This window comes from Sphaerodactylus townsendi, linkage group LG17, assembly GCF_021028975.2.
Source record: "Sphaerodactylus townsendi isolate TG3544 linkage group LG17, MPM_Stown_v2.3, whole genome shotgun sequence".
NCBI lineage: Eukaryota > Metazoa > Chordata > Lepidosauria > Squamata > Sphaerodactylidae > Sphaerodactylus > Sphaerodactylus townsendi.
The window spans coordinates 5,623,052-5,637,790 of record NC_059441.1 but is presented as its reverse complement, the minus strand read 5'-3'; the positions used below and the strand labels follow the sequence as shown (position 1 = coordinate 5,637,790).

General features: G+C 53.1%; 2 protein-coding genes across 3 annotated transcripts in view; one reads left to right on the top strand and one right to left on the bottom strand.

Annotated features, from left to right (window-relative positions):
• The first annotated feature begins 1,890 nt into the window (after positions 1-1,890).
• On the top strand, positions 1,891-6,628 carry EIF3J (eukaryotic translation initiation factor 3 subunit J). Its single transcript, XM_048482135.1, has 8 exons — positions 1,891-2,033; positions 2,162-2,283; positions 2,879-2,936; positions 3,158-3,249; positions 3,997-4,111; positions 4,367-4,525; positions 5,232-5,305; positions 5,722-6,628. The coding sequence occupies exons 1-8, from the start codon at positions 2,006-2,008 to the stop codon at positions 5,851-5,853; spliced, it is 780 nt and encodes a 259-aa protein (XP_048338092.1). The 5' UTR covers positions 1,891-2,005; the 3' UTR covers positions 5,854-6,628.
• Positions 6,629-8,574: 1,946 nt separating this feature from the next.
• The window catches only part of SPG11 (SPG11 vesicle trafficking associated, spatacsin), a 52,434-nt gene continuing 46,269 nt past the window's right edge, over positions 8,575-14,739 (bottom strand). For both annotated transcript variants that reach the window (XM_048481760.1, XM_048481761.1), the window contains exons 37-40: positions 13,828-13,916; positions 12,562-12,717; positions 10,442-10,593; positions 8,575-9,165 (exon numbers count right to left, since the gene is read on the bottom strand). In XM_048481760.1, the coding sequence (XP_048337717.1) occupies positions 8,985-9,165; positions 10,442-10,593; positions 12,562-12,717; positions 13,828-13,916 (578 nt within the window). In that variant the 3' untranslated portion in view covers positions 8,575-8,984. The remainder of the gene's footprint in view (positions 9,166-10,441; positions 10,594-12,561; positions 12,718-13,827; positions 13,917-14,739) is intronic.

Sequence of the window (14,739 nt, the reverse complement as noted above, 5' to 3'; positions counted from 1 at the left end):
GGTCCCTTTGATTCAGTCCAGTCGACATTCTGCACCAGTCGACAATTCTATACACTTTTCGAGGGCAGCCCCACGTAGAGTGCACTGCAGTAATCTAATTTAGATGTATCCAGGGGGATGTATCACAACAGCCTGATCTATTCCACCCAGGAAAGGCTGCAACTGGCTAACCAGACAAAACTGGTAAAAGGCACTCCTGGGCACAACTGGCACCTTTTGATGGCCAAAGTAGGAAAAATATAGAGGCACTGCTCTTCTCAGCTCCACAGCAGGAAGCAAGCTTACTTCCAGCACCATAGACAGAAAAAGGGCCTTCATATTCTTTGTCTTTCAAAGACCAGGGATGTGAGACAGGATTTTGATTCCCGCCCCCCACTTTCTCAAATTAAGCCACCCAAAGCCTTGTCTAAATGCAATATTGGGTAGCCTAAAGGACTCCCTCCTCAGTAAAGATTCTTTTGCACAACCAGGTATGCAGCTTGTGGCTGACAGGGACAATAAGGGTGGCTGCCCTACATGGCTTTGAACATGGAGGGAGCTCTTTCAGCGAGGGCACCGTCTCCCTCTCTCTCTGACAGAGCAGCAGAGACACCTGAGTGTCTGGAGACAAACTACCGGGGTACTGGTGTGCCTGTTTAGCAGTGAGGGTGTGTGTTATGTATTCTAGGCCTGCCATCTCTTGCAGGTGAGATGGTCAGACTTGTTGGGAGGGGACAGCAGCTCTGTCACCAGCGAGGATGAGTGTCTCTGAGCAGGAGGCTGTTAGGTGGGGGTAGGAAACAGTGCCCTTGCAAGGTAGTCAACTGTCATCTTGTCATGTCAGGGATACACCTTGAGGCGGAGAGGGCTGTTGGGAGAGGCCTGTTCTGCTCTTAGGAATGTTGAAAGGTGACTGTGAAATATTTGTTGGTTGCTTGCCTGCAGTGAAACTTGTGTGTGTGTGTGTGTGCAGTGCTGTCAATTGACAGCCAACTTATGGCACCCCTGTAAAGTTTTCAAGGCAAGAGACTGTCTCTGCCCATCTAGCCTTGGCCGGTCCATTATATCCTATGTTGCCCCTTTTACAATAGCATCCAAGGTAAATACCTAAGTGTCATCTTAGTGTATTTATGGGATGTTAGGATGTATTTTTGAAATGGTGATGGCCCATGGCTGACAATAAGATGTAACCCTGCAGACTAACAGAGCTGCTGTCCACCGCCTGCCCCTGCATGGCCACTCTGGCATCCCCCTTGAAGGGGCAAAGCTGTCCTGAAAGGGCAACGGTAAGCAGCAAGGGAAGAGGTAAACATCTGGGACCCCCAGAGCGGAGTTGTGGTCGAGGGCAGGTGGACTCTGATCTGGCGAACCAGACGTGTTTCTGCACTCTGACATTCCTGCTGGGTGACCTTGGGCCAGTCACAGTTCTCTCAGAACTCTCTCAGCCCCACCTGCCTCACCAGGTGTCTGTGGCGGGGAGGGGGAGGGGAAAGGAGCCTGTGAGCCCCTTCGAGCCTCCCTCCCTCCCGGCACCAGCAAGGGCGGGGCCCCATTTTTTCCTCAATATTGTTCAGGTTGAGGTTGAAAAGACCCAGGAAGTTGTGAACCATCCAAAAGGGGCGCGCGCGCGCGCGGGGGGGGTTCTTTTGGGCCCCGTCCCAGGCTGAGGTCCGGGGGGGGAGGGGGAGGCGCGGGGAGGGCCGCAGGGCAGAGCGGAGGGCGGGGCTCGCCAGGCGCGGGGCCCACGTGGGCTTCTTCCCGTCGCTTCCGCCTTCTTGGCAGGGCAGCGGCCCCGCCCACCGCAGGCCCCAAAGGCGCGAAAAGGCGCCCACAGCCCCCTCGGCTTCCGGAGCCCCCGCCGGGGAGCGGCCCGACTGCGCCTGCGCCCGCCCCGGGCTTGCTCCGCTCGCGATTGGTCCAGCGCCCGCCCCGCCCAGGCGTCGCCCCGGGGAGCGCTTCCGCTTCCGGCGCCTCCGCCGCTCTCCCGGCGTGCCGTGCGCGGCCTCGTTCTGGGTGACGGAGCGCGATGGCGGCCGAGGAGGCGGATTCCTGGGGTAGGTCTGGCGGCGCCTCGCCCGGCCCGGCTCGGCTCGGCCCGGCCCGGCCCGGCCCCGCACGGCGCTCTCGCTCTCCCGGCCCTGACGCGGCTCTCCCCTCCCCGCCCCCTCCCTCTCCCCCGCAGACGCCGACAGCTTCCAGGCGGCGCCGCCCCCGCCCGGAGGAGCCCTCCGACAGCTGCCCGCCGCCGCCGCCGCCGCCGGCGCCGACCGCTGGGCCGGGGAGGACGAGGACGACGACGTCAAGGTGGGCCGCCGGGGACACGCGCGGGGGGGCGCCTCCGCCTCCGCCACGCCCACCGGCCTCGCCCTGCGCCGGCTGCCCTGGTGGTTCGGTGGCGCCCCTCCCTCTCGGAGCTGGGGGGAGGGGCCCTGCTGCTGGCTCGCGCGGGGGGGGGGGGCTGGAGCCGGAGAAGCGCCGCCGCGTCTGCGCGCCAGGCCCGTGAGCCACCCCCCCTCCCGGCACCTGCGCCGGGGGCTCCCTGGGAGGCGGCAGCTCCTCTGCTTGCGCGGCTGCCGGCCGGCCGCCCGGGACGGGCTGTTGTTGTGCGGCGCCCAGGTGTGGCCGCGGAGCGGAGGGCGGGGACGTGACAGCTGCGGGCGGCTCGCTGGAGCAGGAGCGGGTTTCTGCTGCGGCAGCTGGCGCCGGGCGCCTCCCGGGCTTCGGCCTGTCGGGGGTGGTGGTGCCGCCCCCTGGGTGAGGCTCAGGCGGAGCCCGGACCCCGCGTGGGCCGGTTGCTGACCCGCCTGGCAGTCGCGGGAGAGCGGGGGGGGGGGGGGGGGCAGGTGGTGCTCCCAGGCTGATCCCGGTTCCGCGTGTGGCCGTGTCCTTCCCTCCCTAGGATAACTGGGATGATGAGGAGGAGGAGGAGGAAGAAAAGGAGGTGGAAGTAAAGCCCGGTAAGTTGCAAAGGAAACTGCAGCGGACGCAGAGAGCCCCGGCTGTGGCCGTGAGGCTGGGGAGTTTGGGAGCCTTGAAGCCACCCTCTGGTGCACAACGTGCCTGGATGGATGTCCAGGTGGGACACCTGCTGATTGTGCCCGGCTTTAATAGCGCTTCTTTTTGGGAAAGTTGTCAGCATTTTTTAAAAATAAACCAACGATGTTGTGCCTGTTCACAGAGCCCAAAGTTTCAGACAAGAAGAAAATAGCAGAAAAAATAAAAGAGAGGGAAAATCAGCAGAAGAAAAAGCAAGAAGAGATTAAAAAAAGGGTAAGGCTTTTTTTTTTTTTTAGCAAAGACAGGGGTGGCGCCTCTTCCAAAGCTGCTCTTCCAGAGGGGGCCGTGATGAAGAGGCGGGTGTCAGGGTTGAAGGGGGAATTTTCATAACATTGGCGTTGCAGCCAGTTCGCCTGGGTGGGTTGGGCTTGAGCCATGTGGCCACCTGCCTCAGCTGCAGTTGCCATCGATTTGAATGGCTGCCGGATGTTTGGCTGGGCCAGAGGTCTGCAACCTGCGGCTCTCCAGATGTTCATGGACTACAAATCCCATCAGCCCCTGCCAGCATGGCCAGTTTATGCTGGCAGGGGCTGATGGGATTTGTAGTCCATGAACATCTGGAGAGCCGCAGGTTGCAGAGCCTTGGCGCTGGACCAACCCAGCCCCTTGTATTTGCATGGAAACTATGGAGTGAGGCTAGGCTGGATAGGCAGTCTGTAGCTTTTCAGATCTGCATGATCTTTCTGCATAGGTAACAATACTCTCTGAATTAGTTTCCTGTATGAGAACAGTTGAGGAGGACTTAGGTTTAGGGTGTGTTTGTTTGACTCCTGCTTGTTTTTCTACTTGCTGGTGGATATATTTCTAAATATTGAGGAAATTGAGGGTAAGAGATGCAAATAACTGTTACCGGATGCTTGCATTTTGCTTTTCAACTCATTTGGAGTAAATCGCATTGAACCACCCCTGGAGAGTTTCTGCAAGTCACTGAATTTGGTTTCAAATACTTATGTTTTAAAGTTAGAGGCATCAGAAGAGCCTAAGGAACTGACAGCAGAAGAATTGTCAGCAGATAAGCTCCGGCTACAGAAATTACAAGAAGAGGCTGATCTTGAACTAGCTAAAGAGACTTTTGGTGAGTTCAGAGGCAGCTGAAATCCAAACAGATTGTCCAGTGGTAATGAGACAGCAACAAGTGTCTGGGTGTTCAGCCTGCCAGATTTCAAGGGGGCAGGACAAGTAATAATCTTTGAAAGAACCAAGAATGGTTGGCGGTGAATTGCCTGCATTCAGAAGGCCAGGCCAGGCCTGCTCCAAGTTTGGCCTCCTAACTTTGGAACTCTGGCCGTCAACTGCTCCCTCTGGTTAACGTCTGAACTTTCTGCTGCAGGTGTAAACAACACATTTGGAATAGATGCTATGAATCCATCTTCAAAAGATGACTTTACGGAATTCGGCAAGCTTTTAAAAGAAAAAATAACACAATATGAGAAATCTCTATATTATGCTGGCTTTTTGGAAACACTAGTTCGAGACATTTGTATTTCATGTAAGTACGTTAGAAAGGGGCTCCTTTTGTATGTTGAACTTGTTGATAAATATGTGGGGGTAACATGGAAATCAAGCAAGGGAAACAGGCCAGCTTTTCTTTCAAGATATTCACAAACCTGAAGGGAGAAAAGCACCTGTGTTTATTTTCCTGGAAAAAAGGTATGTTGAGGGGGGTGGAATATTTAGTGTGTTTTGTTTGGCCAAGCTTTATTGTGCTGCAGTAAGATGACAAAGTGCCCCCTTGATTTCCAGGCACAGGCCTGTGAAGTATTTGGAATGTTTAAATTTCTCAGTATAAATGGTTTAGTTTTGTCCAAAGTGCAAAAATACATACATGTATATTTTGGTGTGGGGTTGCATAGAACTACATTTGCTACTATGTATATCTTGTGGCTTGATTGCTTGCAAGAAGAGACTTTGGGACACTTCTTTCCTCCATCTGTTTGCTGTATATTTCACCCTTCAGCTACTGTCACCTCTCTCAACAAGTTGCTTATTTCCCTGTGACAAGAGGAGAGGAGAGGAGAAAAGCACAAGGGGGCAGGTCAGGGGGACAGGAAGCAGATTCGGGGTAGCAGCTTCCAATACCTATAAAGTAGATCAAAGTTTCCAGGAGAAGCAAACAAAGCATTTTACTTTTTCCTCCTCGTGGGCTCAGGAAAAACCTGTGAGTGACTCCCCTCCCAATTTTATTTTCCATTTAGTGGAAGTTGATGACTTGAAAAAGGTCACAAATTCCTTGACAGTTCTATGCAGCGAGAAGCAGAAACAAGAGAAGGTAGGTCTTCTTGACTGTTCTTGCTTTCTGAATCAGGGTGGTAGAGAATTAACCTGGGGGGGGGGGGGGCACTGTTGGTGTCTTCTTGTCCATTTCCCCTAGCTCTTATTACTGTGTACACTTAGCATCCTTCCTTGCTGTACAACAATGAAGGCAAGGTTTGTTTTGTTGACTAATCAGTGTAAAGAAAATTATAGTTTTCTTTCAGTAGGCCAATTATGCTGTGCACAAGCTAGTCGACAAATGCAGTCTCAAAGTTGCTGGGTATCTTTTTCAGTGCAGAGAAAATGGCTTCTGTAAGAGAATCTTTGAGCAGCTTTTTCTCTACTCTGTATTTGTGAGCTGTTCATTTTCTGTCTTGTAGCTCATTGTTTTTGACACTAAACGAAGCTGGGTTTTCTGGTCTTTTCCTCCAGCAAAATAAAGCCAAAAAGAAGAAGAAAGGTGTGGTGCCAGGCGGGGGCTTGAAAGCAACCATGAAAGACGACCTTGCCGATTACGGAGGCTACGACGGGGGCTACGTCCAAGACTTCGAAGACTTCATGTGACATTTCTCCTCCTTTCTGTTGTCTTTCTGTTGCCCGGAATCCCGTAAATGTGTAGCACAACTTCTTTACTTTAAATTCTGCCAAATGCTACAATCAAAGTGCAGTATTTTTGTGCTGGTGGCCTGCTGACACCTGGCTGCAAAAGCATTGGATGCCCATCTTGACGTCAAGGGAATAAAATGGGGGCTCAGTTTGCTTGCTTGATCATAGGACAGGACTTTTAAGAATATTTGACTTTGTAGCAACAGAAGCAGCACCAAATTGGAAATGCAAGGCCCACATAGTAATAACCTCCTTAACTGCGCTCTCCAACTGACTCTCCACCCAAATAACCAAAGCAGTTTGCAGCAGGCATGGGGTGTGCAGCAGCAGCAGCAGCAGCGTTAAGAACGGCTTTATCCGTCCCCTTGGAGCTTGAGAGGTTTGCTGCAGGTTGGCTAACAGCTGTAGGGAGAGGCTTCTGCGCTTGGAAACAGCTGTGAAATCCTTCTCCAGATCTTGAAAGGAGCAACTAACACGGGCTTAGGGTGGATCTGCTGCGCTGGAAAATGGTCAAAGCGGGGTCGAGACGCCCCTTTTTCTGATTCACGGCGGATTCTTTGCCACCACGTCTCGGGGGCTGCAGTTGAGTGCCGCCTTCTCTCATTTTCAGAAATCCTGCTTATCAAACTGCAACAGTTACGACAGTTGGGCAAATTGTTATGTTAACAATTATGACATCTGCAATGTTTTATAAAAGTAACTAATTTAATAAAATCACTATTGTGAGGGCTGAGAGCTGTGTCTGCCTCTGTTTCCAGCGGGGGGCGGGAGCTGGGACTGGGTCTGAATCCTTGGCACAGGCACCTTGAAGTTGGCTCTAGTGCTGCACGAACCGTCCCCAAAGGGAAGGCGTTCCGCAGGCGGCAAAAGGACAACGAGTCCCGCAGGCCTCCACCACACAGGAGAGGTGGACGAAACTGCGCCTGTTCCCTCCGATGACATGGAAGGGAATATGCTGGCCAATTGCCACACTGGTCAGAGCTTCGTCGCAAGTGGGTGGAGTCAGACCATTGCAGCCGTTTCCAAATAATTTGGGGGGTGGGGTTAATTGGCAAATGATAATTTGAGATTGTACACGGAGTCTTAACAAGTGGGGGGTGGAGCTGTATATACTTCTAGTGGAGGGTTCCCCCAGCCTGGGTCCTGCTGACTCTTGCTGTCTGTGTACCAGATGGCTCTGCCATCCTCAGGGATTTGCAAAATCATTACAGAAGCACTGTTCGGCCCCCCCGTGATGATTTTTCAAGCTGCTGGAGGGGGGGCCACACCCAACACCCATATTATGGTAAAATCTTTGGCCCTTCTGTTATTCGAATGGCACAGATGAATGGCATTGGAGCCCCAACTGTAACACCATCCCTGTGATGCAAGAGCCCTAGCGAAACAAGGCGGGGGGCATGGACAGTTCTGTTTGGGCACCCATATGCAAGTGATCTTGCAGTGGAAGTTGTGCGGGGGGGGGGAATGGTCTTTTTGGTGCCTTTGTTAAGGGAGAAAGTTTGACAGAAGAGCCCCTCAGAACCCAACCACATAGTGCTAATTACACGACTCTCACACAAGTACATGGACAGGGATACGAGTGCAGCCGGCATGAGGGAATGTTTCCCAACCACTCAGGAACCAAAGAGCGAGCGAGTGAAACCTTAAAGGGTTCGGTTGTGGTGGGTTTTCCAGGCTGTGTGGCCATGGTCTGGTAGATCTTGTTCCTAAGACCGGAAAACCCACCACAACCAGTTGAATCCGGCCGTGAAAACCTTCGAGGATACTTAAAAGGTTTGTTTAGAAAACCACAAGACTGGAAGGAGGAGGGAAGGGATGCGTCACTGGCTTGGATCTCCGAGGAGCCAGGATTTCTGCCAGTCAACAGAAAATAGACGGCGGCTTTGGTAGCAGAAGGCACAGATAGTTTATGGGAACTCTCCTTGGAGCCTAGAGGGGAAAGACGCAGCAGGTGCCCCAACAAGAGGTTTTTCTATCCCCTTAATCAAATAATTACAATTTGTGTAGCAAGCTGCAATGTAAGCGAACCGGTTTGTCATCACTTCTGAACACGGCCAGCCGCTCCCTGACCTGCCCCTTTTCTTATGGTGGCATCTCTGGGCTAACCTTTACTCAAACATGGACAAACATGATTCTGTTTAACGGGACACAGATGGCCCTGCAGCTCTGACCCAGAGTGGGAGAAACTTTGCCAAGTAGGGCATTTTTAGGCTTTATGTACTACAAACTATATACAAACAAGTAAAGGAGCAGCAGTGGCGTAGTGGCTAAGAGCAGTGGCTAAGAGCAGGTGCACTCTGATCTGGAGGAACCGGGTTTGATTCCCAGCTCTGCCGCTTGAATTGTGGAGGCTTATCTGGGGAATTCAGATTAGCCTGGGCACTCCCACACACGCCAGCTGGGTGACCTTGGGCTAGTCACAGCTTCTCGGAGCTCTCTCAGCCCCACACACCTCACAGGGTGTTTGTTGTGAGGGGGGAAGGGCAAGGAGATTGTCAGCCCCTTTGAGTCTCATGCAGGAGAGAAAGGGGGGATATAAATCCAAACTCTTCTTCTTCTTCTAAAGTGGCGGAGAGAGCAACAGGGAGGTAACTCCGTTTTTGGATGAGGCCCACACTGTTCCCACAAGACTTGCAGCTTTTTTAAAAGAAAAATGACATTTGACGAGGGAAAGCAAAATCTGGTAAATGAGCTCTTTAATACACTGCAGATTAGATATTTACAAAACATTTCTATACAGCGAAGGGTCCCCTTTCAGCTGCACGTCCCGCAGACCAATTCGATGACATGGCAGAAAATTGACCAGGACTCCCAATTTTTTAACCCACCAGCACAAGGCTCCTGTTGCCTGCTTCTCAGAGGGTCACTGTCAGACAGCTTCTTGATGCAGCAGAAGTACCGCAGGTCCTGGAGTCCAACTCTGAAGTCTGCAAACGACCCTTCCTGTCTTCCTCCACCAACGCAAGAGAAGGAACGGCGCAGGAGGTCCTTTCCCTGTTGCGGATTCTGAAGCAGGGGCTGCCCTCTGCTCGGAGTCGTCCCTCACACAGCTCTCGCCGCGGCTCCAGCTGCCCTTCGACGCTTTTGGCCTAGTTTGCCAGGAGGTCATTCAGGCAAGCCCCTGTCTGGGGGTCCTGCAGGAGCATGGTCACCACGTCAAAGAGCTGGTGGTCATAGGCCAGCTTGTACTGCACGTAGATGTCCTCGCAGTAAGTCAGGAGCCTCTTCAGGTTCTTCAGAGGAGCCGCGCTGCCTGGGTTCTGCTTCAGCCTGCAGGAGGAGGAGGAGGAGGAGGGGGGTCTGCTCTTAAAGGGGCTTCCTCCACCTCTGATGGACCCTCCGCCAATCCAGGGCTTCAGGGGCAAGGATGGCATTGAGGATCCTTCCTCTGTCACAGTCGAGATCAGAGGTGTTGTCACGAGGGCTGTCACTTGGTTGGGCGGGGGGGAGGGGGGGCTGCCTCAGCTGGTGAGCCTGCATTAGGGATGGGGTGGCTACCTTGGCTGGCAAGTCCACAGTGGGCTCACCCGTCCAGAATGGCACTGTGGGATGTGGTAAGCAATGGCGGGGGGAGATGCTGCAGCAGCCGACCCACCAGCTCAGACCAGCACAGGAGGGGGGTGACACAGCAGGACAGATCAGGAGCGGAGTGGGGGGGGGTGCCTGGACTAGCTTGCCGGGCCAGACTGGGTGTAAGGGGAGGTTGCCTCAGCTGGCTCACAGGCCCAATAAACCCTCTCAAGCGGCTCAATCCAGCCCCCGGGATGCCTATTTGACAAGCCAGTTTCGATGGTTCCATGGATTTTTTGTTGATGATCAGCTAGGGCAGTGATGGCGAACCTATGGCACAGGTGGCACTCAGAGCCCTCTCTGTGCGCACGCACAAACAGAGTTCATTATGTGGGGGGGGGGGAATTGCCCCCCCCCCCCCCACATCTAGGCTGGCCTGGGCCGCTGGGCTCGATTATTAGCATTAAACCTAGGACGTAGTTTTGGGGAAGCAGTGTAGGTAACCCTGTTAAGCGCTGCTAAACCCCACTGATTTTCATGCAAAGAACTAAAGCGCGATCCTTTACCTGGGAGTAAGCTCGGTTGCTGGCAATGTGGCTTGCTTCTCTGAGTAAACCCTCCTAGGGTCCTGATTCACCCGTTCGAAGAGTCGCATGGTTGCGTCAAAGCAAAGCCACCGACTACCACCAAGCTTACTCTTGAGTAACACATGCCTCGGAACCAAAAGTTTTTTCTAAACTAAAACCTCAGTATTCAGGTTAAATTGCTGTGTTGGCACTTTGCGATAAATAAGTGGGTTTTGGGTTGCAATTTGGGCACTCTGTCTCGAAAAGGTTCGCCATCACTGAGCTAGGGTTTTAAACAAAAACACTGTAAGCTACCCCAGAGCTCCCTTGAGGCTGAGAGGTGAGTGTCTGGCGGGGCAGTGCTCTGGGCCCAGGTGCCAGGAGAAGGCGGCCCCCTTCCTTGCAGCCCCCCACAAGTGGAGGAAGTGGGCTTTGGGGGAAAGGGTCTTGGGGCTGTCCCGAGGACTCACCTCTGAGCAACGTCCTCAAAGGTGCTCGCCTTGAGCAGGCCTCGTTGCTTATATTCCTCCAGATAACTGAAGTCCCCCTTGACCATCACGTGCTGATACAGGACCTCCGACCAGTCAGGGACGAAGTCGTAGGCGTCAGCCACAATGGCAGCCTAGAGGGAGGCATTTTGGAGAGGGTGAAGGGAAGAGAGAGGAGACAGACAGGTCAGTACCCTGGGAAAAGAAGAAACACTGTCATTCTACTATGAACATATCCCATCTTGATGGTTGCAGCCTGGCCCAGTCTGTTACCTCTGGATCCAGAGGTTACCTGGGTCCAGAGGCTGTGGTTTGATAACACCTAAGAACATAAGAACGAGCCTGCTGGATCAGACCAGAGTCCATTGCGTCCAGCACTCTGCTACTCGCAGTGGCCCACCAGGTGCCTTTGGGAGCTCACAGGCAGGATGGGAAAGCAATGGCCTCCTGCTGCTGCTGCTGCTGCTGCTCCCGAGCACCTGGTCTGCTAAGGCATTTGCAGATCAAGGAGGATCAAGATTGGTAGCCAGAGATTGACTTCTCCTCCATAAATCGGTCCAAGCCCCTTTTAAAGCTATCCAGGTTAGTGGCCATCACCACCTCCTGTCAACTTCCTCAGCAGCATCACCTGGCAAATTCTTCCAGAAAGTTAATTGGAAACAAACTGTATTTTTTTAAAAAATTGCCACACCTGGGCAAAAAGCAAACTTTATGAAAGTTGCAAGATGTATACCAGCAAAGTAAATATCACTGAACTGGGGATGTTTATTTTATTTAGAACTATTATGGCTTCTTTTCCATTTGGAAATAAAGGAAAATTGAAACAGATAAGATTGTATATTGCGCAAGCGGCCAGATTGAGCAAAGTGTGGAGAAGGGGCATATAAATTCCCTCCATAATAAATCAATAAAACTCATAAGCAACATATCTAGAGAGAGAAAAACCTCTGAAAAACATCTAATGCTCACACACACACACACACACACCACAACCGGTAAAAGTCTCAGAACTTAAAATCATCTTATTATCAACAGGATAATATTTTGTCATTCTCTTTGGGGTCCTCGTGGTTCAGAAAGTGGGATGGATAAGGAAGTAGAAGGGCAGACAAACGGGGGAGGAATTGGAGCCCTTCCCCACAAGGCTCTTCTGTTTAGGAGAGCCAATGGCTGGGGCTGGAGGACAGGATGAGATGGGAACATTGAGACCTGGCATGGACAGAAATGTTCCTTTTTCATCATTCGAGACTAATTGAGCCAATTGGAAGAAGGATTTAGGAAAGGCGAAAGGAAGCGTTTCTTCACACAAGGACTCAAAGGTGGGATCGGGTTTGTCCACACTGTAAAAATCAAGTGGAGACTCTTGCTCACATTATTCTTGACTGTCCGAGATATGTGGGCATCAGGAATTTCTCTCTCAGGCTGGCCCTAGACAAATCTGAAAGTGACTCTGACTGTCCTGTTGTGGAGCTTCTTGTAAGCAACACAGATGTCGTGCTCTTGGAAAAAGTAGCAAAATTTCTTTTACAAGTGACAGAACTTTCTAAGTAATGTATACTGCTATATACAGTCTTCCTGTCTGCGCTTTGAATGTACGCTTGATTTATATTTCAAAAATGTCTGGCAACGCTCTAGAACCTATTTTTAAATGCCAAATAAAGGTGGTTGTTGTTGTTGACTCAAGGGTGGCGACTGATCTTAATCTCCTCAGCTGGCAGGCCATCCTTTGGAGTTCTTACTTGACAAGTTGTGTTTGTATGGAGAGCTTTGATTAAGTCCCTTTTCCATGTTTAAGAGTTTTAACTTGTGGCAGAGACGTTCCCTGTCTACTGAGCCGAAGGCACCTTTCAAGTCGAGAAAAGCGGCATAAAAGCTTGCTCTTCCTTGTAAATACATATTTGTAATAGATATTTAGCGGACAGTTTGCCCACACTGCCCAACATGGTGCCGCTGCCAGGGAGAAGCAAAGCGGGAGCCTCCCCCCCCCCCAGCTGGTGAGATTCCTGGTGGCGCCCATCTAGCCACTGTGGGGTTCAGGATGCTGGACTAGAGGTCTCCTCGCCTGACCCTGGGAGCTTGTGGTTCCAACCTGCTTTCCCCACCTGGTAGAATCTGGGCAGGTTCACGACGCAGTCCAACAGGTCCTGCTGGTGGAGGCTGATCAGCTTGGTGCTGCGGCCTGTGTTCAGGAGGTGGAGCTGCAGAGTGATGAGCTTGGTCAACCTGTTGCAGCGCAGCGAGTGGTGCACACAGAAGTCCTGCAAAGAGAGCCAAGGAGGGCGTCAGAGGTACAAAGGGGAAGAAGCCTGGCGGCTGCTGCTGCTGCTGCGGTGACAAGCCACCCTCTCGGGGGTCTCAGCGGAGGAGTTTGAGGCCTTTGGAGTATCCAGCCGCTGATGTGGTGCCGCCCCCCCCCCCCGCTCTTTGCCCTGGCACTCTCATATTGAGGGGCCTACCGTCCCCCCCCTTTTTGGGGGCAGGTTTTAATTGGGGTTTGGATGCCTCTTGTTTATTTGTTAACTGTTAGCCGCTGTTTATATGAATTTTAAGGTGTTTTATTGATGGAGCCTATGTATTGTATTTATAGGATTTGCTCCTGTTAATGTTGTGAACTATGCTGTTCACCGCTCGGAGCCCTTCGGGGATCGGGCGGTATAGATATTGAAGTAATAAATAAATAATAAATAATAAATTCCACAGAGGGCAGGCCGCCTGAGCAGGAATTCCTGAGAGCGGACCCTGCGTGGCGCACCAGAGGCCTCCCTCCTCCCCGGAGAATCAAGCTCAGCCGCTGAAGCCGCTTTCACAAGACGGAGTCAAAACGTTGCTGCTTTGCCAGCGGGAGAAGATTCACGGGGACTTTCCCCACGAAGCTTCTGTCCGCTGAAAAGACAAGGAGGGATGAAAGGAGGGGCGGGGGAGAGCCTGGCAAACGCCCTTCCTGAGAGAGGCGGCTCGCTTTTTCTTCCGTCCAGGCCTGTGCCTGAACCTGCTATTACCTTTTATAACCAAGCCATGAAAAGAAGGGTGACGCATCACTGTAGCCCTTCCCTCTTATTCATGGATTCTGCCCCTTTCCAGGACACAGATGAGCGGGCACCGGGAACCTGCCGGCTTTGGCGGCAATCCTTGCTCAGCCCCCTCAACGCCGCCAGCGCTGCAAGGGGCTATCAGACCTGGGGGGCCCCATTGCTCGGCTCAGGAGGAACAAACGACAGCCGCTGGGCTGGCTCAGCCAGCATGGCCAGGAGAGAGCGAAGGGCCGGCCCCGGCCTCCTTTTCATGCTGGATGGACCAAGCGGCTCCTGAGACTGCAACGTCTCTGCTGCTCACCTGACCGCTGGCTCCCTGAGCCCCGCCCCATTTACCTTGGAATAGCTTTCAGCGGCATCCAAGAAGAGGGTCAGGGCTTTCATCAGGTGCTTCTTCAGGCTCGGCATGTCCCGGAGGCTCTCCTCTAGAAAGGGCAGAGGGCGCGGTCACAGTGGGGAGGGGGGCTGCCTGCTTTGGGGGCCGGGCGGCCAGATGGGGAACAGGAGGATGGGGGCAGGCAGCGATAGGCTGGGTAGGAGCACCTGAGCCTCTTTGCGAGGGCTCCAATGAAAGGAGATACTCTGTGGGTAGGCGATGCCCCGCTGGGCACCAGGGGAGAGCCTGGCTTTTGCCATGCAGCCAATTCCTCATCAAGAGAATGCACGTTTGGCTCCCTGGGAAGTCTTGTGACCCTTGAAGGCCACCGTCTCTCTGGCCTCATCCCAGCTGGCCCAAAGAAACAGCACCGTTTCAGCAAGAAAGGAAGGGCTCAGACGAGGCACCTGGTTGCTAAGCCTCCAATAACACTCAGCTTTTCCAGCTTTGCAGCCATGAGGTTGCCAAAAAGCAAAATACTGGAGTGTGAGGGCAGGGCAGGGGAGGGCAGGTCCGGCTGAATTTCCGCCTCTGGCTTCTACAGTTAAGAGGCTGAGAAGAGGAGTGAGGGTCACACCCCACGTTTCTCAACCACAAGGAGCTGCAAAGGGGCTCACAAACGCTTTCCCTTCCTCTCCACACAACGTTCACCTTGTGAGGCCGGTGGAGCCCAGAGCGCGCTGAGCGGACTGTGATTGGCCCACAGCCACCCAGCAGGAGCCGGGACTCAAACCCAGGTCTGCCAAGTCCACGGCACCCGCCGGCTCTCTCGTCACCAGGACAGCTGGCCGAAGGGTCAGACTCAGCACAAGGGAGCTTCCTGGGCCCCCTGCCTGCTAAGCATCGTCATCCCCAAGAGAGTCGAGGCCGTC